A 25,497-nucleotide genomic window follows, 5' to 3' on the forward strand; every position below is an offset into this window, starting at 1 on the left:
AATATTGTATAGGTAGGAAATAAAAAGGCTACTGCCTTGTAAGTTATAACTCGTTCGAGGACGCCCTCTGTCCGTCACCTCGCCCCGGCAACGTAGCCCGCCATTAATTACACCGAACCAATTAAAATCGGTCATGTTATGAATATATCATCTTCATAAATATGTATCGACTTTGATTCTTAGTCATTTTTCGGTCGGGTTACTTTTACCCGGGCTTGTCGCTTCGATCAGCGGGGACCGAGTGACGAAGATGCCGCTCCACCGCCGCCGCCACCGCCGCCCCATACACACGATCGAACACAATAGCAAAACCCAAACCGGATCCGAAAGGGTCCAAAGCTAAAAATCATTACAAGGGATTCTTCCGGGTAGGGGCGCGGAGGAACTCGGCTAAGGGAAACTTAAAAAACACAGAAAAGTGGCAGTAAGGGTGTTAGGGAATGCTGCGCTAAAAAGTTTAGGAGCTATTTTACGTGGGAGAGAAAAGTTTATTTCACCACTGGATCGTTCTTTACCAAAATACCTCATTTTTTATTTGTCATTAAGTAATCTAGCAATAAAATATACTAGAATATAAGGGCAAATCAACAAAAAGTGTCCTCAAGTTGGCCTCCTACACCGTCTGTTGCTTACAACGGGAAATAAGAACACAATCAGGTCCATTAATAGAGTTGTTTTATAGTCTAGTTTAGCGTCATTTTCCAATAAATGTGGTTCTATCTCGTTGTCCTTTAGGTATTTTTTCTTGGTTTAAATTATAAGCAAATCTTTAATTTCATTTCGGACTTGTATTTTGACCAACTGTAATTATGCATCTCGAATAGCAAATTCACGGTTGCATGCAATAGTCTCATTTTTCATTTACATTAAAGTAATACTATTAAGATTTTTTTGTGTATTTGTCCAAACTAAATTTGCCGGGACGATAATAACATAAGGCAAAACTCCACCCTAAGATTTATAGATATATCCTTATTTTTGCATTGTTTAGAACATTCGAAATATGCTTACTATATAGGCTTGTTTTATGTGCTTTCAGTCTTTCAATTAGGTTTCAGACTTCTTTTTCCTTTTTTAACATTTTAGCTTTATTTTGAGTTTAAAATTTACCTCCACAAATCTTAAACCGTTCTGGAGTATAAACTTGTCAACATTTTTATAGCGAAGAATAATTCCTCGTCAGGAAGGAAAAACTATTTATTAAAGTACGTGTAGGTTGATAAATGGGTAAAGGGCGACTTTTCTGTTACAACGATTGGTTGAATATTTTATAATCTAATCTGTTGTACAGTTCAGTACAATGTATACGTTACACTTTGCGATGAAAAGCCGATAGTCAGATTTTGTGGTAGCTGGAGCTTTCGTGGACAGACTTAAATTTCATGTTTCAACTTCGAAAACTATAATCTTTAAAATCACATAGAACAAAAAAGCCATCTTAATTTTTATGAATCCGGGACTGGTACGATCAATCTTGTGGCGTTTCTAAACAGATTTTTTTGTAGATTCGCTACCGCATTTAATCGAAATAAAATGATGAACTAACTACAACAGTCTTATTTTAACGCCCATTACATATTTATAATTATTCCGGTACCTATTTTTCATTCGAACCTAGTGTGAAAGTAAACCAGCCACCTAACGTCCGAGTGATGTCCAATTTATTCAAGTCCAATAAAACCTACCCCAAAAAATTAATCTACCCGGAAATGTAAATCACAGGCTTGTGCTATATAATGAGCTTTGTTGGTAAATTATTCCAGTTTCGTATATGGTGGAAAACGATAAAATCCGTGATCCGTTTACTAATCCGATAAATAACTTGAATAAACATTCTGGCAGCAAATCTGACCCACCTATCTCCGAAGCCAATTCCCAACTTTTTCATCTCCGTTACGGCCCTGTGCCCTTTATATTATGCATATGCATGGTAAGCTGAAACTATCTCATATGCATTGGTGGTGTGAATTCGGGGCGTGTAAGGAATATCCGTGGGAGCTTGGGGTGGCTGGGCGGCGTGATGCACGCCGTCGGGAAGGAGCGGCGGCGTCCCCAGGCACGTAGTGGCGTCGCTGGAGGCGGCTGGATGATAAACGACGCATGTGTTTCCGGGTAATGAGGAATCCGGCTGTAGCGCAATTGTCACCGGGCGTACTGCCGACACCGACTTTATTAAGGTGTAATAATTCTGATAACAGCTGCACTTTATATAATGATGCATGAACGCCGCCGGCGAACCGCCCCCGAACAAACGCACAGGGTATGTGTACACAGTTAGCTAGTATTTATGGCCACCGCTTCGGATATGCATACATGCGAGGCAGGTTTTGATCTACTGTACACTTACATCATTCTTTTCGATTTTCGGGCGCATTTCGATGTATTATGCATGTGTTCTATGGGTGGATATATGATGGACATTTTCAGGAGTGATGTCCCGAGGGGTTAAATCACCGGACACCCAATTCAAACTTTTTTTTTAATTTATAACGGGTTTTCCTGTAGATTTTGGAAATAAAATTATAAATTGCTACTATCGTAGTCTTAAGAAGACCTGTTCAAATCTTGAAAAATAGGTTAATCAAGTCCTAGTTAAGCAAGTCCTCAAACACTCTTCAAGAACTTCTGCGAATGAATAATAATCGGTCGTTTCGATTCATTTATAGATTTGACTTCACTTGAACTAATCAATTCTCCGGGAGTCCAATTGCGGAAATCTACACAAAGTTTATAATCTTCTGGTCCTTTTTCTAACTCTGGTATTAAAGTTTCTACAAAAAAATCTACGTCTTTGGAGGAGTAGGAGATGAAAGCATCGAAAACTTTATTCCTGTCTAAATCTTCTTCTGCAACCCACCACAAGCATAAGTTTTTAGAAAACATCCAAACTTTTATTGGTTGTTGAAATTTGTAAAATAAGGCAGAGAATACTGCTGGCAATAACAAAAGGGATATTACGACAACAGTAACGATTAGGGTAATATCTTTGCAAAGGTCGCTCTGGTTTAAACTAACAAGAGGAATCGTGCTGTTGGAACAATAAATTTGCTTAAAATCCATCTAAAAAGTAAAAAATTAAAAAGTTTTACTGTTTTTGTTTAATTAAATCTCACGATTTTTGCGTGCTTTCGAACGAAATTTGTCAAAACTTCAGAACCACAGGTACAAATCCAAGGGTTGTGTTTCAAACTGACGTTAACTAAATGAGATGTGTCCAAAGTACGGAGAAAATCAGAACTTAGCGCTGACAAATGGTTATGATCAAGTTCTAAAACCTATAAAAGTCAATTAGTTGTAAGAAAACAGTGGATATAGACTCATACTTTTAATCTCCTTGGTATTCCAGCAATGGTTTTGAGTTTATTGTGGGACATGTAAAGTCTAGTGATCTCATCGTATTTGGTCAGATTTATTACAGCTATGTTGTTATTTGTCACATTTATTTCGATATTACTGAAATTAATCCACCTGAAACTATTCGTCACAATTTTGGGAAACTTTGTCCAAATTTCTGTTAGCACAGTCTATAATAACTGATCCGTCGAATGGTCTCCAACTGCACTCACAAATTTCAGAACAACCTGTTTTTATAGTAAGGTTTTCAAGCGGACAGACCAAAGACCACAATTTTAAAATTTTTGGAGTTTTTTTTCTGAGTATTTTAGGTGTAGCACACGCCACGTTTTCAGTTCTAATGTCAAACTTCATCAACACATTATCTGACACTTCACCATTAAAATATTTGAATAAGTCGTAATTGTGACAGTCACAATGAAGGGGATTATGCCCTAGACGAAGTATGGAATTATTAGTACCATTCTCACGATCGATATTCTTGAAGCTGACTACAGTTATATTGTTGAATGTTAGATCTATATCCACTCCTCCAGGACCTTCCAAGTAACTGAGCTAAAATTTTTAATAATTATTTGAAGGAAATGAAAAGTTGGTGCGTACTTACCGTGACCTTAGTGATGAAATTTCCTCTTAAGTTTAAAGTTTCCAACATTACTTTGTTATCCAGTGTTATAACTTTTTCAATTTGATCTATAAAATTATAACTGAAATCTACTGCTTCCAGATACACCAAATTCTTGAGTATAGTGTGTCTTCTCCAGAATACAAATTTCTTGACAAATTAATTATTCTCAAGTAACTATTATTATAAAAAGCCATTGGATTTATATATTTAATTTTATTCTGCTCAAGATTCAATTCTTCAAGACGAACCAAATCAGAAAACGTATTTTCAGTAATATTTTCAATGACGTTGTGTTGCAAAAAAAGTATTTTTAGTTTTATTAAAGAAGTGAACGTATTTTCAACGCCCTTGATTCGATTGTGAGAGATATCAATTTTTTCTAACAAAAAAGATCTCGGAACAAGTTTTGCGGAATTTCCCTCAGATTATTATTTCTCAGATCGACGATTCTCATCTTTCTTGAATTTCCAAAAATGTTTTCGGAAATATGTATTTCCCAAATTGCAATTCGACAAATCTATTTTTTGTAATAAACTGAAATTATAAAACAAGTAAGTATTCGCCGACAATAAGATTAGGATTACGAGTATTTCTCAATATCACAGAGTGCAGGTTTGCACCATATCTGAACATATTTGACTAAATAGCATTAATTTTATTACCTGCTAAACTTAGATTCATCAGTTGTCGTAAATCTTTGAACACATTGTCAGAAAGTCATTGAAACTTCAAATCAGAAAGTCGTTGAAAAGAGCATTCGTCTAAAAACTTAGTTTTATTGCCCCACAAATGTAAATATTGTAATTTTTTGAGAGAACGAAATAAACCGCAAGGTTTCTTTTCTATTTTATTATCTGCCAGATCCAACCATTCCAAAACGCGTAATTCTTCAAACAGCTTTGTACTCAGTTGTGTTAGATTATTGTGTCGTAATTCCAGTGCGAATAAATTCGGGATATTTGCGAAAATGTCTTCTTCCAACACTTTAAATCTATTGTTTCCCAGTTTCAAGTATCTCAAGAACTGAAAATTTTGAAACACTTTTTTTGTCAACTTTTCAGGATTAACTTGTTGTTCAATTTCGAGCACTATTAGTTTCGTCGTCGAAAACCAATCTAACACCGCTTGAAAACCGTTTTCAGGCGACGGACACGATTTAAACGTCAAAAGGTTGATTTTTTGCAGTTGAATTTTTGGCATTCTATGCATTTTAAATGTGTCTAAATGGGCACTGAATAGTGAGTTCATTTGTAGGTGTGACTGTCATTTCGAAACCACCACCTTAGTAGTACTCGATTGGGTGAAGAAATGTCATTTCCCCTTTTCTTTGCTGAAAACATTTTGTTTCATTGTCGGGTTTTGTGATAATTCAATAAGCTTTAAAGTCTGTCGAAACTTGCACCACACATTAATTTTTAATGGAGAGGTACTGTGGAATAAGATTTTACACTTTGTCATTTATGCGGGATGTCTACATACCTGATGTACAGGAAGTTTCACCATTACATACTCAAAACAAAATTCTGATCAATACCACGAATACTGCTTTCAAATAAAGTAAATGGTACTTTGATAAACTTATCATTTTGATAATTGTGCCAAAGAACTTTCTGTTACTACTAGTGTTCAAAAGGAATTTTTTATAGCTGTCTTTTATTTCTATATCAGTGTCATGTTTTTATTTTACGGTCGTGTAAAACATCGATGACACAAAAGAGACAATCAGTTCTTATAACAATGAATAATGATAATATTATCAGAAAAAAATAAACAAAATTAGCAATTCCCTCGAATTTATTCTTGAATATATATATAGTTTTTAAGCCGTTTTATTTAAATAAATCCCTGTAACACTCTCCACAGTGTAGTAGACAGTGTCTAAAAGTTGATTATTTACAGTTTAAAAAGCAAAAAAAAATAACATGTTAATGATGATGATATTAGTTTCGAAATTAATTACATAGCAAACTATCCCAAACAAATGGCAAGCATTTGTAAAAACTATAAATTAGTCAGTTAGTATCAAGTAGTATCATGGTCACTGTTTCACAAATACATAAATCTCTGTAATAATTAAACATCTTAATTTTTCTTAGTGCAAAAAATTACTACGCAAGTAACTTTTAAACTAAAACTCGAACTATTGGTTATACCTGGTTAATTTAAATTTTTAATTTCATTGCCATTTTTAATACAATGGAAAGTGTTCTAATGTGACATTAACGACCACAATTTATTGTTGCCACCTGTACACCTATTTTATATGATTTGCTCATTATGTTACGTTATTGTCTTTTATTAAAACAAAAATTGTAACACATACGCATAAGTTTAAATCTTAATAATAAGTACAATTATAGTTGGTTGGAAAATGAAACCTCCTTGGCCTCGCTGCAGCAACCGAATCTCGCCAAAACTGATTAAAATAATAGGAAATGAGATAGCCGACCGACTGATTTCATACCATTACGAAATTGTTTTTCGATCGAGTACGCTAAGGGCCTGTCCCTTCACCGTCGGTGTTCGTCTCGGTCGAATTAAGCCGTTCTATGCATGCAGATAGAGTTTTATGGCCACTGCATTACGGCATTAGCATTTCCCATTTCCTCTATAGCCTTTCCACATATACATGGTACACGTAATTTAAGATTGCATCGTTAGTTATACTCCTCCATCACACAGGGTGCGCCGCCTCCATTTTCAATGGCCATCGGGGTGAAAAGTTGCTCAGCAGGGAGTTTCCCGACGGACACAACACGACTTTTAAATAGAGTTTTGGGTCAGTTATTCGACCACCCTTGAGATGGTATTTGGGTTTGGCAGTGGCGTACACTAGGAAAACATTCTAGCGAAGGCCATAATTCACTCCCCGGACTGTTTCCCGAAAATTATGACCCTGTTTTGACATATGTTTGCTAAGTAAAGCGCTCGATTTTAATTTACGGTTTGTTTTTCGGGAGAAAGTCGATCGTGCTCCGATTTTCTTGGGCAAATCTTGGGCTTGAGGAGCAGCGTGTGCCGGAAGTGCATGGGGGCGGTGCTATGTGGGGGTGGTGGTGCAACACCCACAAGCTTGCCGTCGTAGCTTTAGGAGTCTTAGTAGTTTACGGAAGTAAGAACAAGACTATTTTCGTTTTTAATAAGATTTTGCTGATTCTCAAAAAGCTTTAATTTTTTTGTCCATTACATAAATGATCAAAACAGCGCAAATAAGCGTTATCATGTCAGAAAAGCTCTAATTGGCGTTCACTAAACTGTATAAGGAAAAATTTCAGAAAACTACCTACACAATGAGTGTATTTAACTATGCGTAAGGAATCCAAATATAATGAACTTTTTACAACGATTACGTAAAGCGCCAAAAAATGTTCAATCAACTATTTATAGTTTCTTAAGTAGGTAACCTCTTGTCTGGCCCCAATATTACATTCACTTAACATGTTTGCACTTTTATTAGTAGTATTTTTTTCATTGAATAACACAAATTCTTTTTTGTTGGGATTTTCAAGAAGTTATTTCCGATAAGTGATGGTAAAAATAAAAATAAAAAAATTGAAGTAGCTCAAAACTGACTTAAACTTGTAGCGACATTTACTTAAACTTCCGTCGCTAATTTCTGAAGACTTTATTTGATTTCTGAAAACTGGTAAAATTTTATGTGTTCTTAGAAAATTCGTATACGTGATGTTAAAAATAGTACGGGCAATAATGATACTCTGCATGCTTGAAAACTAATGAAGTTATTTGCAAAGTTATTGCGTATCGGTTACCCTCTGCTGCACACAAAGCTTGTTTAAAGTAAACTTGTAATCTAAAATATTTTAGATAGATTTCACTACAGGACTTCTTTGGTTTCGTTTATAGAACATACAACTTGGGTTGTGGTGGGTTGCCTATAATCTTGCCTTATTGTGGTTTGAGTTTCGCTTATTGATCATACAATTTTCTGCGAAAGTCAGTCTTCTTTACAGTTACATTTTAATTTGAGAGTGACTCAAAACTATCCATATGTGTATGAAGCTCAACCCTGTTTTCATGCTTTTGTTGTTTTTCAAGCTAATTTTTTAAGGACATTTAGTCATGCATTATTTTGATGGTAGTATTAAGAGGAAATCAGGAAGTCGCACAATAACAAAACGAACTCCCGAGGCTCTCAGAAAAGTCCGACAGTTTATAGATGATAGCCCCCATACATCTTTAAGAACGCTTTCAAAGTAAGTTTTGACTTGTCATGTCATATCGTATTCTCACCAATTTAAAAAAAGAACAACCAACATATAGCTATATTGGAAGTATGCAACCACCGATGCACGAAGGCTATTTTACAGTGTTTTTTATCAGTGATGAAGCCCAAAAGATTCTTTGAAATTTATTTAAAAACAAAACACCAGAGGCCTCCAGAATTCTTCAAAACACAAAGAACATTCTCTGATATTCTTAAAAAGAAGACATTACGAGACTTCAAGGTTTTTGCAAACTCTTTTAAAAATAAAACACCAGAGGTTCGAGAGCTTTATAGAAGCCTTAAAAAAATAAACACGAGACATTCGTGATCTTTTTTCAAATCCTTAAAAAACACCAAGGGAACCCAACGATTCTTTCATATTAAAAAAAAACACACATCAGGTTCTTTTAAGAATATTTCAAAACCCTTTCAAAAACAAGGCATAAGCAACTTCTAAGATTGTTTTGCGTCAAAAAAAAAAAAACTAAAACACAAGGATCTCGAGATTTTTTTCATTCCTTCAAACACACGAAGCGCCGAAGAACTTTTCATATACTTAAAACACTACAGACCCCTAACAATTTTTTCTAACTTTTTCAAAAACAAAACACGAAAAGAGGTTCCTGAAATTTCTTTCATATTTAAAGAACAAAAGATTAAAAACCCAAAGGATCGTTTGGATTACTAGAAAAAGTAAACCAGAGCCCTCCAAGGGCCTTCCAAAATCTTTCAAAACCAAAATAACAAAACCTTCAAGTCTTTTGAATTATCAAAATCAAAACACAGGGACCCCAAGATCTATTAAAAATATTTCAAAAATAAAACACCATGGAGCTCTCAGATTCTTTCAAACTCATAAAAAACACCACTGAGATCCATTTTTTTTCCAAATGCTCTTAGGAATAAAACACGACCCCAAAACAGGAATTCCCAAGTTTTTAACATGCTTTCGATAATAAGCAGCAGGAAACCCACATGTTCTTTCATATACATACCTATATAAAACACTAGAGGCCCCTAAGGTTTTTTCTAACTCTTTCAAAAACAAAATACCATAGATTCATGATTTTTTTTTTAAAAACATGCAGGAACCCAAAGATTCTTCCATATTATTAAAAAAAAAGCACATCGAGCACCTCTAAACAAGGAAACATTATTGTTTCAAACTCTCTCGAAAACAAAATACAAGGATTTCTAAGATTCTTTCACTGTTTCAAAAAAAGAAATAAATAAATAAAAAAAGAGTGCGTCGACCCAGGGACGCACGGATGGAATTTAAACTCTGCGTTATCAATTTATATAAATTGAACACGTATACACGGCGAAATCATTAATTTTCTCTTAAAAAATAATAAAAACCAAAAATATGTCGCATTTGTATTTTTTATCAAAATGATGATTAATAATGATGATTGTATGTATTGCCAATTGTTGTTTATTATAAAATATACTTTTTTTATTTGTTCAGACTTAGTTCAGATGTCGGTATCGAACTCGACATCCTATTCCGGCGCACGTCGTATACGTTTTCTATAATACAAAAAGAAAGGAGTTAAAACTCCAATAATTAAATAAGACAGAAGTATATCTGAGATTTTTACACATTCTTTCAAAAATAAAACTCAAGGGACTCCCCGAAGTATCTTTCATATATTTAAAACACTAGGGGCCCCTAACAATTTTTTCCACCTTTTTCAAACACAAAACACGAAAAGCTTCTGAAATTATTTCAGATTTGAAGATCAAAAATAAGGAATCCAAAGAGCATTTTGTATTATTAGAAAAAGTACACCAGGCGACTCCAAGGATTTTTCAGACTCTTTTCAAGACCCACAGGTTTTTTCAATCCTTCCGAAAACAAAGCACAGGGACCCCAAGATCTTTTCATATACCTACTTTCAAAAATAAAACACAGGAAACTTCTAAAATTCTTTCAGACTTAAAAGGAAAGATGACTTAAAAAAAGATGGCAGTAGAATAATTTCATAGCTATGATCTGATATTCTCACTAGTTAAAAAAGACACATACACAACAAATACATATATTGAAAGTAAGCAATTAACGATTGCAGCGATTTTTTTTTTGTTTTTAAACTAAGTATATAAATATTGGTGATGAAACCTGGTTTCATTTATCAGGGTACGTAAACTCGCAAAATATGAGGATGTGGAGTGCAGAAAATCCTCATTATTTTGAAGAAATGTTTTTATATCCGCAAAACAATGGAGTTTGGTGTGCTCCCAGATAACTGTTTGTGCCCTTTTTCTTCGAGAAATCAGTTAGAGCTGCGAGACATCAGAACATATTGCAAGAATTTATTCACCAGCTTGGTCCTGAAAAATTTCTGAATGAATATTTCAGCATGATGGCGCAACAGCTCATACAGCTCAAACAAGCTTGCATTTGCTACGGGAATTTTATAACGACTGTTTAACTTGCTTCCACACAGACCATATCCATCCACCTCGATCACCTGATTCGACACCGTCAGATTAACAGATTATATCTTGTTTCCGACTTTGAAAAACACTATTTTTGAACAACGAGTGGATACAATTGAAGATCTAAAAGTGAGAATCATACAAGAGTGTGAAAGTGTTTTGCTGGAAGTTTTTACTCGAGTATTTGTGAATATGAAACGATCAGTGAATTTATTTAATTTTTTAAATACAAAGTGAATTACGTCCGAAATTCATTGAAATTTGCTAAAAATTTTAACCAACTCATTGAATAAAAAAAATAGTAAACAAAGAGATTGTGTTATTTAAAAAATAAAATTCTCTGTTTGGCGCAATCTGAAGCCAATCAAGTGTGAATAAACTTTTCTTACATACGGGAGAAAATTGTATAGAAATTTTAGCCGATCATTCGGAATAAACATCATGTGCATTTTACGATACTTACTTATTTTTTAGTTATAATTTGTTTATCGACGTTTATTCCTCTAGTTTCTTTTACCCTATCTTTGAAATATTTCTTTCAATATTTTTTTAAACTGGTTCTGTACAATCTAGTTAAATAACTCGCTCACTCCGTCGCTTTCCTACAAAATTGTGTTATTATTATTATTGTTCAAAACGAGATATTTTTATTCACAAAATCATTCAAAAGAAAGAACAATTTTAATTTTCTTCAACCTTAGGAACAGTTACTTCAAAAATGTCCACAATTTTTTTTTTCAAATTCTGTTGTCCATAACCGTTAATTTTTACAAATTTTTTGGCGACGTCCTGACTCTTCGGCCAATCTTGGCCATCGAGGGCACAGTGTGCGGCCGGAAGTGCATCGTAAGTCGTTGCGAAGCGGGGGTGGAACACCTTCTCGCCCGCCACCCCTACGTTTCCGGCCAGAGCAAACTACTCCAACAGATAAGGCTGTTTTCGTTTCACATAGTCTGCATAATGTGCTCTTTGAGCCTATGCAAACTACATGCATTCACTCACTTCTATGAATTCATTATGTCTGAAAGATGGCCGTGTTTCATCCTGATGAATAAACGCCTTATTTTACGGCACCATTGTTTATTTTGATTTGTTTAATCTTAAACACTACTCTAAATTTCAGACGCTATAAAATCGCTCATGGCCCAATTAAGAAGCCATCAAACAAACACGTGACGATTAAATGACGTAAGTCCATCATCACCATATACGTTTTTTCAACATTACCATTTTTGAAGTGTCTGTTACGCTCCTTATTATGGAAGCGTACATAACTTATTTCAGTTTTGATAAGCCCGTCTTTTTATCATTTCTTCTTTAATTTTTTTTCACAAAAAGTCAAAAATATCACTACATTATTAAGTCGCAAACACAGGAGCACGTTACAGCATAAATTGCAAGCGAGATGACGTCAGCAAATTTTTGTTAGCATCTGCGCGATAATAATAATAAAGTGTACGTACACCTGAACTTTCATAAAGTCGGTAGTTTTGGATTTGCTTGTCTAATAAAATTGTAAACAAACAAATGACGGACGGAAGTGGGGGACCGACCTCTTCGTACTCGGCAAGTTGTGAAACGTCAATTAAACATACTACAAAAATCAACTTTGGCTTTTTTTTTTTAATAACAAAAATTGTGTTATTGTCAGGTCTTACAAGCTTCAAATAGACGAATCATGCTTGGTACGCCTCAGTGTTTTTTGGCTTTTAATAGAACTCGATAAACTGCATCCTTTGTTACGCTTTTCAGGTATCTTTTCAGTGAATGTTTCATTACAAACGGCATTATGTTATCTCTGCGGTAGTTGTTGGTTTCTACTTTATTTTTTCCTACAGTAGCTCTCAAAATAATTTCAACCTGCTGAACAGTTTAGTACCGATTCGTCACACATGCTGAGTACAATAGTGTCCTTGATCTTGAGAAGAATCCTGATGAATCATGCTCCCAAATGCTGAAGAGCTGCTATTTCCGACAAGTTCGACAAGCTCGATATTATGATGAATACTTTTGAGGTAATTTTTTGTGTGCAAACCCAATCATTCACAGTTTCGATTTGGCTCATAATTTATTGTTAGCGTCGGAAAATGTGATGTTGAGGCCCGATTCGTTCGCGCGTCTCTTAATGGGTCGTACGTCAAAATTAACACACCATTGTTGTCTAATGCTGCGGTTTACAAGCAATACCATCTACTTATCATTTTTTGCTGTCCGAGATGAATTACTGTCGGTGGTTGCGAGATGTCCCTCCACTGTCCCAACAAATAGTGAGCTGTCGCAATAAATTAGAGAAATAAGTCTGACCGCAGCGACAGGTAAATAAGGAAAAACATTCGGCTCTGAAGTTATGACTAAAAATAGGCCGAAGTTATAATTCATGGAGCAGCACCGGCTGCCTTTTCTACCTGACGGCCCGTCAGAATGACAGCTCTCGGCTAAGCCGAACCTGCAATTATCGGTTTCCACAAAATTATACATTAATAGAATATTATTACAGACATTATTCCTACCATTCGGAAATTAAACGTTCAAGCTCACCGAACGTCAGAAATATGGTGCGGGCTTTGATCGAACACTCAACTTCTTATTTATTTGTCCGGGAGACCTGCTATTACCCTCGACGGCCCATTTCACACAAAATTAAACGATCCTCCAATAGCCAGCATTCCCTCAGGTAACTAATGGTAGCCTTTCATGACGATTGTCTATACAACATGTTCTTCCACCCTTATACATCTCAAGGGTGCCTAGGGACAAATGTTGCTGTATAATATATCTAATATAATGATAATTCCTACAGTAGGTACTAAGAATTGTACCCTGAGTGAAGTTAGTATTTATAATTCTAAATTATACTATAGGTTTATTACAACGGACATGAAAGCTTTTGAAAAAGAATTAACGTCGACTGCAGGAAGCATACAGAAATATAATATAAATAGGTGGACAATATTTTACGGATGGTGATGAATTAATTTATTATTTCTCCCATTTTTAACTACATAGTTTTAAAAATGAAAAATTGGCGTTATATTGTTGGAGTACTGACTGTAATAAAAACCACTTCATCCGATAATTAATTAACACTTTTTTTTTATTTCTTTGAAATATTGTTTCACTGTTTTCAGTAATTTGTTAATTTGGAAAGTGACTGTTAATTAAGCTAACTTGTTTGTATAACACTGACAAGTTCGCCAAAATTTGCAACGAAAAACAAGACTGATTCAAATATTTGTAACCTTGATCTACTTAATAGTAAAAATAAACTATTACAAAAAACAAGCACATTTCACTTTAAAATAAATTGTTTAGAGAATGTGTAATAATTTTATTTTTGATGTATTATACTGAATAGTATTACCTAAAACAAAAAGTAGAAAGCATAAAATTATAGGTAACTTTGATTAATACGTAAGTGTCGCCCTATAGTGGGAACCTTCCAAGAACGAATCTAATTTTCATCTATTTTTTTTCTAAAACTCTGCAAGTGTTTTGGATCTAACACAAGGGCACGAAATTTACCATATTTGTGTTCTACCACAGATGGGATGATCAGTTCTTCTGTGATAAAGGTTACGAGTTATTGTACAAATTTTAATTAGTAATGTCTTTGCAAATACAGGGTTAGTCACGAGAGAATTACTTCTGAAAATTATTTTTACGCAACCCAAAATACTAATACCCTGTACCACTTGATATTATCTAAATTTATAATGAAATGCCTAATCCATGATTGCTTTGACTTTGGCAGTGTCACTTTGACGTTAATTAATTTTTAACATTTTTTTCCATCGTTGACTCGCCTCTAGAGCCCCATTGGATCGACGACATACAATCAGATCAATCTGGGCTATGAAGCCGTAAGTGCTCTAACAATGTTGTTCGCCGCTAATGTGCATGTGTTAATTCGCCATCTCTGCGTCACCTAGAGCCTCTTCGAAGCGCAAATCTGCAACCTCTGGACTTCTTCGGCCATCCATTTACAAAAAAGCCGTAGCATTCCCCCAAAATACCCAACATTTTCAACAGATTAGTAGTTAAATTATTTACTTACTTGTTTGAGTTTGTGTTGTGACCTTTGAATAAAATGCCGTAAAAGGAATTTTTAGAAATAATTTTCTCGTGATTAATCGGTTGTAAAAGATCAAGAGGCACACTGACAAATTTATTAGCGGCTCCGGAGGAGATTTCCGACTGGCTGCGGTACCACCATGGACATTCGCGTAACCTCATTTTCCACAATTGTCAAAATGAGATTGCCAAACTCAAAGCAACCATGGATTAAGCATTGCATTTTAAATTCAGTTAGTATCAAATGGTACATGGTATTCGTATTTTGGGTTGCGTAAAAATAATTTTCAGAAGTAATTCTCTCGTGACTAACCCTGTATAGTCGAACTGCCGTGATTCGAATTTTCCACTATCCTGTAGACAAACCATAAAATGTATACTTTTCATTTTTCTAATTTATGTGTTGGAGTATGGTGGATATACAGATTCTTTGGTATATATAACGATGTCACCAAAACACCGATTTTTTTAAAGTACCATGTTTCAAATAGTGTGATGACTTTATAAAATCTACCTAATTTTGAATTATGTTAATACATAACCGGTGTTCAGTTGAAAAGGTCATCAAGTTGGCGTTGGTTTTTTGATAGAAGAAAACAATTTGAGTTTGAATTAATTTTTTTATATGATAAAATGAGGTTAAGTTGTATCATTCCACATGGTTAAAAAAAACTTGTCAAATGTGCTTTGAAATGCACAAAAAAAATGTGGCAATATCACAATTTTTGACTGATGTTATTTAAATCTGTCAGTTTGACGTTATGTTTGATGTAGAATGCGGTATTTGATTTTCATAACCTCAAAAAATAAACGTGACACTTCTCATACGAAAATGACAGAAATCGCCAATGCTGGCAACACGATTAAAAAAAATCCAAAGCACACTTGACAAGTTTTATATCGATCATCGATCATAGGTATAGCACTTGACAATGTTTAAAAGAATCAAGGCCAACTTGATGACTTTTCAACGGAACACCCGAAATATATAATTTTGAAACTGTAAGGTAATAGACTTCAGTTTGGTTATTGCTCATAAAATAGTGTAGGAACCGAAACTGTATTTAATTTCATAGGTGGAGGTTCAATTGGTGTATGCCCTCCATGTCCACCTAATTTTTCAATTTTTCGTTTAAAAAAAAATCAAAAATGTCAAAAACGAATATAAAATTTCGATCTACTAACTGTGAAATTGGAACCCGTTGCAATTGGTCGATGAGGTAAGAACAGGAATTAATTATATAAATTTAATATACAGAGTGTATCGCTAAGCGCGCGGTCCTCAATATCTTGTGGCGGCACAATAATACGTAGCAGTAAGCGAGGAAAGATAAGCTCCTCCGTAATCTAGTGGTAAGGACACCCGCCCGGCAAGCGGTAAACGTGCGGTTCGATTCCCACCGGAAAAGCAACATTTTTCTTTGCTTTCCTACAATCTCATTAATTATTAGAGATGGAAAAAAGATTCAGAGACTAAAGTTATAGCAGTTCTTTGAGTAGCATATATTAAAATTAATTTCGAATATATAGAGTGCTTTGTTTTCGAACCATAGCATACCATTCAGTGTTTTTCTTTTTTAAATAGAATACCGTATATATTTTTACATATTGTTAATAGACCCTTTATAAACACACTTTATTTTTCAAATTTCGGTGCGACATCGCAACGTTATTCTAATTTTTTTAAATTTTTTCTGCAATGCAAGAGTTACAAAAAAATGTGGTGCAGTATTTTATGGAGAAATATGCAGAGGTGACTCCTTCTTATAGTAACAATGAAATAAAATTGTAATATACACAGTGTTTATAAAAATATATGTCCGCGATTTACTTATAGAAAGAAAAATGAAACAGGGCGGAAAACAGAATAAGATGCAGTAATAAAAATAATAAATATTGATGTTTGAAAATTGTTGTAATTTCTTTTTTATAAGCACTCTGTATACTAAAACCCAATTTTAATTAGATCACAATAAGGCGCGTATGTTTATTTATTTCTTCACAAAATATTGTAACCCACATTTTGAAAATAACCATATTGCGATTTATTCTTGGGCCCGTCTATTTGTAAAAAATTTCGAGAAAATTGGAATAACGGTTATACCTAGATCCTAAAAAGAGGTCATTAAGAATGTATGAAAATATGCAGGGAATTCTATTTGAAAAAACTAAGTTTTGTGTTACGTCTTAAAAACAAAATACTCTGTATAGCTGAAAATAATTTTAATATATGCTCTTTGAAAACTGTACAACTTTATTCTCAGAATTTTTAACTTCCCGAGCGTAAGCTAAGACTGACCCCTATAGCACGAGAAAACTAGTCTCCTGTTTCCGTCTGTCTGTCTGGTGTCTGTATTTTTATTACACACGTAATCTCTGAAACTACTGGACCAATTGTTGTCAAATTTTATATGTACATTTGAAATATTATATAGATGATCAAATGCTAACCAAAATTTTGCTAATCATCCCCATCAACAATTTGATGACGTCATTTCAATGTTTATTTTATTTAACTGTTATACAACAAGCGTGATCTTTCGGTTTTTACTTTTTTTCTCTTTTTCTCTCGCATTGTATATTATCTATGTTTATGACGTCATACAATTTTTGTATTGGTCAAATTAAGAACGAACCACGCCATTTTCTTGAAAATGTGAAAATACGCACATCTTTATATAATAATAATAAAATAAAAATTATAATATTCAGAACATTTTGTTCGATTGTGTTTTAATTAATCATTTCAGTCCTCTGTTCTGAGAAGGCAAACTCATCCAAATCAAACTAATTTCCACCTGACATTCTTCCGATGTATAAACATGAATAACACTTGAGCTTCAGATTGCTGTTACCTAGTGCTGAAGGACATTTTATCCCTTTCGTTAAGTGCTTTAAATACATATATTTTACATTCTCCGTTCGGTGTAGGGGCTGCGGGGGTGTTATTTATGCCGCTGGTTTTTACTTTACAGCGGTTTTTTTAACGAAAATCGTAAAATCAAATTTTGTAACGTAAATTTTTAAACTTCAAGGGCGAGGGAAGTTCAATCGAAATAGCCTTGGACGAATTTTCTTCTGTTTCTAATTACTGTTAATGAAATATCGAGAGGAGCGCGCTTAGTGACTCACCCTGTATATCTAACACCTTATTCTTTCAAAATAAAAATAAAAACTCGGAAAAGTGGACTTGTTTTAAAATTTTTAAGACCAGAGTCTTCAATTTCAGAAAAAAGCCTCACTAAAATATTTTTTGACTAAACGTTAATACAAGTTGATTATTTAAAAAAAAAAATTAATTAAATAATATAAGTATAATCATTCCATTGTAACTGAATGTTCGAGTAAAAGCATGGAAAGAAAATAAAAAAATGGTTTTATGAATAAAAGCAATTTAACCCTAGACAGGTTTGTTAAAAGGGTAAAAGTACCTACTGCTTGTGTGTAAACCCAAAACTATTAAATTACTTTATTTAAAACTATTGTATTCTTAGGAAATTAATTATATGTACATAGTAGAGGAAACACAAAAATCTGATTTATTACTTCCATTTTTAACGGAAATGAAGACTACTTTAATTACCATATCTATTTTTTTTAATTATTGTTTTACTAATGCGATTATCTAATATGTGTATGAAAATTTGCAGGCAGATCCATGATGAAATTATTTTTTTGCTTAAAATTATTACAAAACGGTTGTCAATTTTCGTGGTAAAACATTTGTAAGAATTAATGAAAATGAATCCTTAAATCACATTTCTTCGAACAATAATTTTCATGTTTCTTTTGAAAGTTTAAAATTCCTTCCCTCTAAAATCTCTCAAACAGTTATAGATTTGTAATTTGGTAATTAATTTTAAACTAGACAATATAACAAATTGCATAAACTGTACAACTTTCAAAATATCGGAAAAACTAACATAATACAGTTCTTTAAATTAGTCCCGTGACTTTTAAGTAAGAAAGTTATGTAATGTATGAATATTTCTCTTCCAACGAACAGTTTTTGTTATATTTTTCGTAAAAGTATGTTTTGTGTGGGAATCTTGTAAACTTTACGTGAAAAAATAACGTCACGTTTATCGTAAATTCTTTAGTAATAACATGTCAAATATATATTTTACAAAAATAGAACCGTCAGACTAAATATAAGTTCAAGCAGAAGAAAAATTTCCACAAACAATAAAATATTTTTGAATAAATGTTGTCTTTTTTCGCGTGCTAATTGTAGCTATAATGGTAATTTTATTTGTTTTTCCTTCTGCAACGATCGGAAAGCATAGATACGCCTATGGTCTCGTTAAAGCCGGAACAACAGGAGATAGTAGAATAGGTGATACGTTGGCTCGGCTCGACCCGCAACAAGAAAAGAAAAGCAAAAACGTATCTATCGGGATATTTGTTTACATGCATAAAACATAGATTTTTATTATCTGGAAAACACGGTCTAAGTTTTGTGTATATGGTCGGAATGGTCCATGAGATCTTTCTCTGTGTGTTTCCGAAGGGTTTTTCGAGTGGTATATCGAAAGAGCAGAACAGTATCGCGGCTTGCATATAACTAACATCAATTTCTCAGGCTGTCGGGGAATCATTGGATCGGAAATAAAATGTCCAAACCGAAACGTATGCCTCACAAAAGCAATAAATATACATGAGATGGTCCGTTCGATCTGATCTCGCATCAATTCTATAAATTAATTTGTTAAAGAGCAGGTGAAGCGGCTGCAACATGTATTTATTCGTTTCCTAGACGCATTATCACAAAGGTATCTCTACGGCCATGTTGTACTAATTTATATTGGGAACACGATTAATTGCCCATTTGATTTATTCAAACGAATAAAAACGATATGTAAATGGGACGATTTACCATCGTTCCTAATTGTTCGGCCATTACTATTACCATTCGGAAATTTGATGACTCTCAGATCGGACCATAAATTACGGTAAAATGTCGCCTGGAATGGAACGGCACCTTTATGCTGCCAGCTCGTGAAACATTCATATGCACCTTTACCGCTTTTTTATTGCCCAAAATTAAAAAACGACATTAGTCTTCGGATGTAGTTCAGCGAAAACACAACCTGAGTTTATTCCTTTGCATTAAATCAGCTTAATTTTAGCAAGTGTTTATTTGTGTACTCCAAATACTCAGAATTTTCCACGCGCTTCTAATTTGAAGTTGTGTCATTACACTCACTGAAATCCGAATTCTTTCAAAAGACCATTCAACATTCTTTACAATATGAAACTTATATGTATATTCTGAGCTCCCTAATAATTTATTACTTTTTAGACAAATCGCCTAAACAATAGACCAGCTACTCAGGTCATAATAAAGCAATCTTTAGATTTTATCAGTTTAAAAATATTGAGGATCTGGAATCCCGGTATGTAGATTTATAATTATTTTGCAACAATGTCATTTTTAGATGAATCGCCTTGATTACTGCTATGGGAAGAAACTTATTCAAAGAACATTAAAGCAAGTGTAATAAATTTCCATTTTTCTAACGGATTTTCATTGTCCTCATTACTTGTTTCTCTGGTGGTAATTTCCACTAGGTGCAAATTAACGCTGACTGTGAAAACCGTTATGGAAATTAGCAACTTTAATGACTTACTACATTTTTATGACGAAAATTCTAACGCAATCCATCTTTAACGTCAAACGTGTTGTGTTTTGATGTCTGATATGGAGGAACTCCAGAAACAGAACAACGCCTCTCCGGTGTCCATAACACAAGATACACATATATGTCTAACTGACATCAGCAATTAGATAAACAGCTGTATGCAATTTAGGATTTCTCTTATTTCTGGTGTTTTCCGTTAAATTTATAGAATTATGTTAATCAAAACATGTGTACAGGATGTTCGTGGGATAGTTACATATCAACAAGTGATTTCTTGTATTATTTAGTGATTATGGGTGTTTTTCAGATGATAAGTTTTCTATCAGCTGTATTTAGTTCTTGTGAATACCTTTTGTGTTAAGTGGGATATCTCACGTATTTACATAATACAGCATAATACAATAAGTTCCACACATTAGGTCTTTAGTTATTTAGTAGCGGTTGTTATCTATTTAAAACTTGGACTTATCATTATGGGAAATGGCCATCCTACGGCGCAAAGGTGTTTAAGAAAGAAAGATAAAGTTTGAGTCTGAGACGATTCAAGGTGATATTTACATGAATGTTTCCAGTGTTATAATGTTTGTCGTTTTTAATTAGGAAGGTATTAAAATAATAAATATCAAATGAAAAACTTCATTTGTTAAACTTATTCGAATAATTTATGCAAAAAGGCAACTTTGTAGTGGTTTTTATTGATATTTTATGCTGCATATTTGCAAACTATCACATGCATATTTATAACGCATTATGCATGTATGCATTCGTGTTCTTGGATACCATTTTTTTTTAAATATATGTCAACATCTTAGGATACTGGAACTGTAAGAATAAATCTGATAATATTTGTTTTACGTTTTAAAAGAATCAATTATTAATTTGATAGTTTTAATTTTTTTAATCTAAAAATGTGCACAACTTTTAGTACAACATTAAAACAGACTGTTGGACAAAGTCCACGTTACGTCAAAATTATTATGACAAATTGAGAGATAAATTATTTATAATCCCCGAATTTATGTTTAGCTCATTATTAATAAAACATATCATGTTATTTTTAATATTTTTCTTCGAATACCATTTAACGGTTAGTGTTTTAATTTGCTTGCCGTCTGTAATATAAGTAGATGGTCAGTATTTATTATTTAAGATCTGTTGTTAGATTACAGTAATGTCAGATTTTAATTAATATCTCCTTACGGAAACTAGTTAACATACCCATATTTCAAGTTTGCCGTCAAAAATCGTGGTTTATAACATTAAGAGCGACCACTGTGTAAGTCAGCACCAAAATTGTTTGTTATAACTGCAAATTATCACAAATTTCTCACTTACTTACAACTAATGTTTGAAAACACAACTTCCATTATGAAAAATGGAATCAACTGAAGTGTGGTCACACAAATTAATAATTTTTTAGCGTGACAGTTAAAAAGTGCCTGTGTTTAAAAAAGATAAGAAACATTCACATGAAGGTTTAAAGCACTAAATCAATCAAAAATGAAATTTAGCAACGAAACAAAGCTAGGAAATTTAATATTTTGGAGTATTTATCTCCTAGAATGGTGCTAATGTTTGTGGGAGGTACAGACTTTGATCTTCATGTATACGTCAGATCCAGTGCTATGTTTTGATGGACCAAATCTACATTTACAGTATATCTTTTAATCAAAGTGGATGGCGCAGCAAAAGTTAATGTGCAAATGAGTCCTGATTATTTAATACCAGGTGCTTCTAATGGAATTAGAAATGCTTGTCTTCAAGCTTTTATGGCTGATAAGTTTCCAATTAAGTAATATTATAAAAGCGATAGAGTCGTTTTAGTAGAGCGATGTTTTTTAAAAAAAAAAGTTAAACTGTTATTTATCAAGAAATGGATACAAAACAACTTGTGTTGGTTATACGAATATGCAGTGTCTCAGAGTTTCTTTTGATATCAAAAATTTGTCCTTAGTACATACCGTTTTTATTTCTAATACAGCTCCGATAAAATTAGACAATAATAGTTTTGAAATCTTTATATCTCGAGAAAGAATAGAGATATCAAAATTTGTAAACGCCATTGTTTTTAATTCTGCGTAAAAGTCTTCTTATTAATAGATTAAAAGCGAATAAAAATATTAGTTATTCAAAAATGTGAAATCCCGTCCCCGTTGGCTTGTTAATTCGTATTGTCACCTTGATTTATTAGTTTCGGATTTTTATGTTTTACAACTTTTTTAAAGATAACAATAAAATTATATACAGAACGTACAAACATTTTGCTATTGCTTGTTATGAAACAATAAAAAACGTGCGTCTTCTACGTAAAACGAGGGAACAGAAAGACAGCTTGTTCCTCTAATGCCAACTTGAGGACGTTGTTTGTTGATCACCACTTGGAAGAAAGTGCAAAATTTTTGTAAATAATATTATACCTTGTTATTTTGTATATGTGAATTTCACAATGATACTTATTTTAATTGGACCGCTCATGCCATTTAATAGATAGGGTAAATGTGTACAAGAGTACGCACTTAGTGTAAAACTGTCAATAACTTTTTAATTATTTTGGATAGACAAATTTTATGACATGGGTTCGTCATATACATGTTTAGAGATCAGATATATTTAATTGTATGTCCCAAGACCACTATATTTTAAGAGTAATTTCAATTTTTGTCAAGATGTGTAAATCCGCACTCTTAGACAGTCCACTGCACAAGAGTGCGCACTTGAACGCTTATGAGTGCGCATTACATTTTATGAAAAAAATCTTTATTTCTAAGGTGAAAATAAATAGGGACAAGTGACTACAGACTACACATACAACGGGATCCATATTTCTTCGTACTCTACGGGTCTTGAAATTCGAGAAAACGTAAAAGTAGAGAGTCGGTCGACGGACTCGATCACAATACTTCATTCGCTTACGCTCAGGAAGTAAAAATTAAAAAACAAACATCACCATAACCACCACCACACAACTTGAGAAGCAGTACAAAGTAGTAGAGTTAAATAATTCATTATAGTAGATATCATATGTATCTATAAGACTACGTATCGCAAGTATTGCGCACTCTTGTACATTTGTACATAACCTAATGTTTTCAAAGTTAAAAGCTTTTGATGTATAGAAAGTATAAAACTGCTAGTGTATAACGACACCTTAAAAGTTACAGCTAATGAACATTATTACTGTAAAATAAAAGAACTGGTACGTACCTTACAAAAAACTAAAACTATGAGCTGTAAAAATTACATCCACACAACGCGTAAACATAAAATCGTCAGTACGATCAAACTATAAACTATATACAGGTCACTGTTGCACCTTTATCTCAAGTTTAGCATTTGATTGTGAATGGTATAACTTCATCTTACCCAGATGGCACTAATAAGCAGAAATCATCAGTGCGTACTCTTATACATATGCGCACTCTTGTACACATTTACCCTACTGATTAACGTATTTTGATTTACCTTATACCGTGTGATTATTTTGATTTGTGATCTAGTTTTCGCTTCCTATTATGTCACCAAATTACGTAGATAATGTCTTAGAACATATAATTTGTGCTGTGGTGGCTTGTCTATAATTTCGGTTCTTAACAACATAAATTGTTCTTTGTTTTCGCAAACACGTTTCGTTTAGGTATTGTTTTTCCAATTTTCGAAAAAACTCATTCATTTCAAAGTCTACATTTTTATCTGAGGAGAGAAAATCAGGAAGATCCACACTAACAAAACGAACTCCTGAGACTCTTAACCTTTGCATAAAAGAAAATTGGATTTCGGTGTGCTATTTTTTAAGACGATTGTTTGGGCCCTTGAGGACTCAGTTACAACTGCGAGATATCAGAACATGCGGCAGGAATTTATTGACCAGCTATTTTTAAACAATCAGTGGATATAATTGAAAATCTAAAAGTGAGAATCATACAAGAGTGTGAAAGTGTTTCACCGAAAGTTTTTACTCCAATATTTGAAAATATGAAACTCCGAGTCAATTTGTGGATCATAAACAAACCATTTTAAATCTAACGAGGGTTTAATTCTTGTTGACATAACATAACCTAGCTTTTTAAGTTCAGCCAGACAACCCATATTCAGGTTAGTATGTTGTGAAATTTCGAATTCTTCACAATAACGCATGTTATTAAGAACAAAGTGAATTACCTACGTGCTAAATTCATTAAAATTTTATAATTCTTTAAAATCAAAACTATGTCAAGTGACGCTCTACTTTTCGGCCGAATTTGTTCTGTCAACTAATTCTTCAGACTAGTAGATATCTAGAAATTTTTAAAAAGTATCTTAAGATTTCCGTTTGCTAAATCCAAACGTATAATAATCGCAGAGGCACTATCAACATGAATAAGATTTTAGTTCGAGAAGAAGCGACACATAAAAGCCACTTAGGAGAGGCAATCACACCCAACAGAAAATGAAAATTTATTAAGAATATGAAGCCAGCAAGAAAATCAAAACAAAATTTCATAAATGAAACGAAAGATAACGACGTTAATAATTTACTTACGAGTAAGTATATGGAGTGGAATGACGGAACGAAGAGGATTTGAAATTTTACAGGCATTTTGGATTTTGGATGAAAGGGTAACAGCAGAACGAGATGAAAAAGCATCATTTAATGCATTCACTTTGGTTTATTTTTGTTTGTGTTTGTTTGTTTAGTTCAATAAAGATTTTGGTAATATATGTATTACCTAATTATGTTCAATTTTATTATGTACAAACCTTCGTCCCTGATGACTTATTGCTCAATCAAAATCAAAAATTGTCTATCCGTTTTTATTAAATATTATTCAAATTGCCTAAAGTGAAGATTGTATACTTTGATATTAGACCCCTCAATGTGGTATTTCTAAGTATTTTCTCAAATTGTATTTAAAATTTCAGTAAAATATCTAGGCATTTTAACAAAATTGGTCACTTGACGTACTTAACATTTTTTGACAGCATCCATGGTCAAAAATACCACGTTGTTCCAGTGAAAATAAAAACTTTCCATTTTGTTGCATACTGTTTAAGATTTTGTATAAATTGATAATTAATATAAATAATATGAATTTTATGGTAATTGAGAAACAACATGGGTTTGTTGAGAACCTATCAGCAATGTCAAATTTATTTAT

At 33.3% G+C, this 25,497-nt stretch overlaps 1 protein-coding gene across 3 annotated transcripts in view; it reads right to left on the reverse strand.

Annotated features, from left to right (window-relative positions):
- Nucleotides 1-2,591: 2,591 nt before the first annotated feature.
- Nucleotides 2,592-25,497, reverse strand: part of LOC135134670 (protein toll-like) — a 348,414-nt gene continuing 325,508 nt past the window's right edge. Inside the window, exons 1-6 of one of the 3 annotated variants that reach the window (XM_064063426.1) lie at nt 21,581-21,778; nt 4,645-10,681; nt 3,962-4,516; nt 3,324-3,909; nt 3,114-3,275; nt 2,592-3,060 (exon numbers count right to left, since the gene is read on the reverse strand). In XM_064063426.1, the coding sequence (XP_063919496.1) occupies nt 2,605-3,060; nt 3,114-3,275; nt 3,324-3,374 (669 nt within the window). In that variant the 5' untranslated portion in view covers nt 3,375-3,909; nt 3,962-4,516; nt 4,645-10,681; nt 21,581-21,778 and the 3' untranslated portion in view covers nt 2,592-2,604. Of the gene's footprint in view, nt 3,061-3,113; nt 3,276-3,323; nt 3,910-3,961; nt 10,682-21,580; nt 21,779-25,497 lie in introns of those variants that run through there. The other 2 variants (XM_064063423.1, XM_064063424.1) reach the window with 2 other exon arrangements.

The sequence above is a fragment of the Zophobas morio genome, unplaced genomic scaffold, assembly GCF_036711695.1.
Source record: "Zophobas morio isolate AGI-343-1 ecotype UQ-CSIRO unplaced genomic scaffold, CSIRO_AGI_Zmor_V1 ptg000023l, whole genome shotgun sequence".
NCBI lineage: Eukaryota > Metazoa > Arthropoda > Insecta > Coleoptera > Tenebrionidae > Zophobas > Zophobas morio.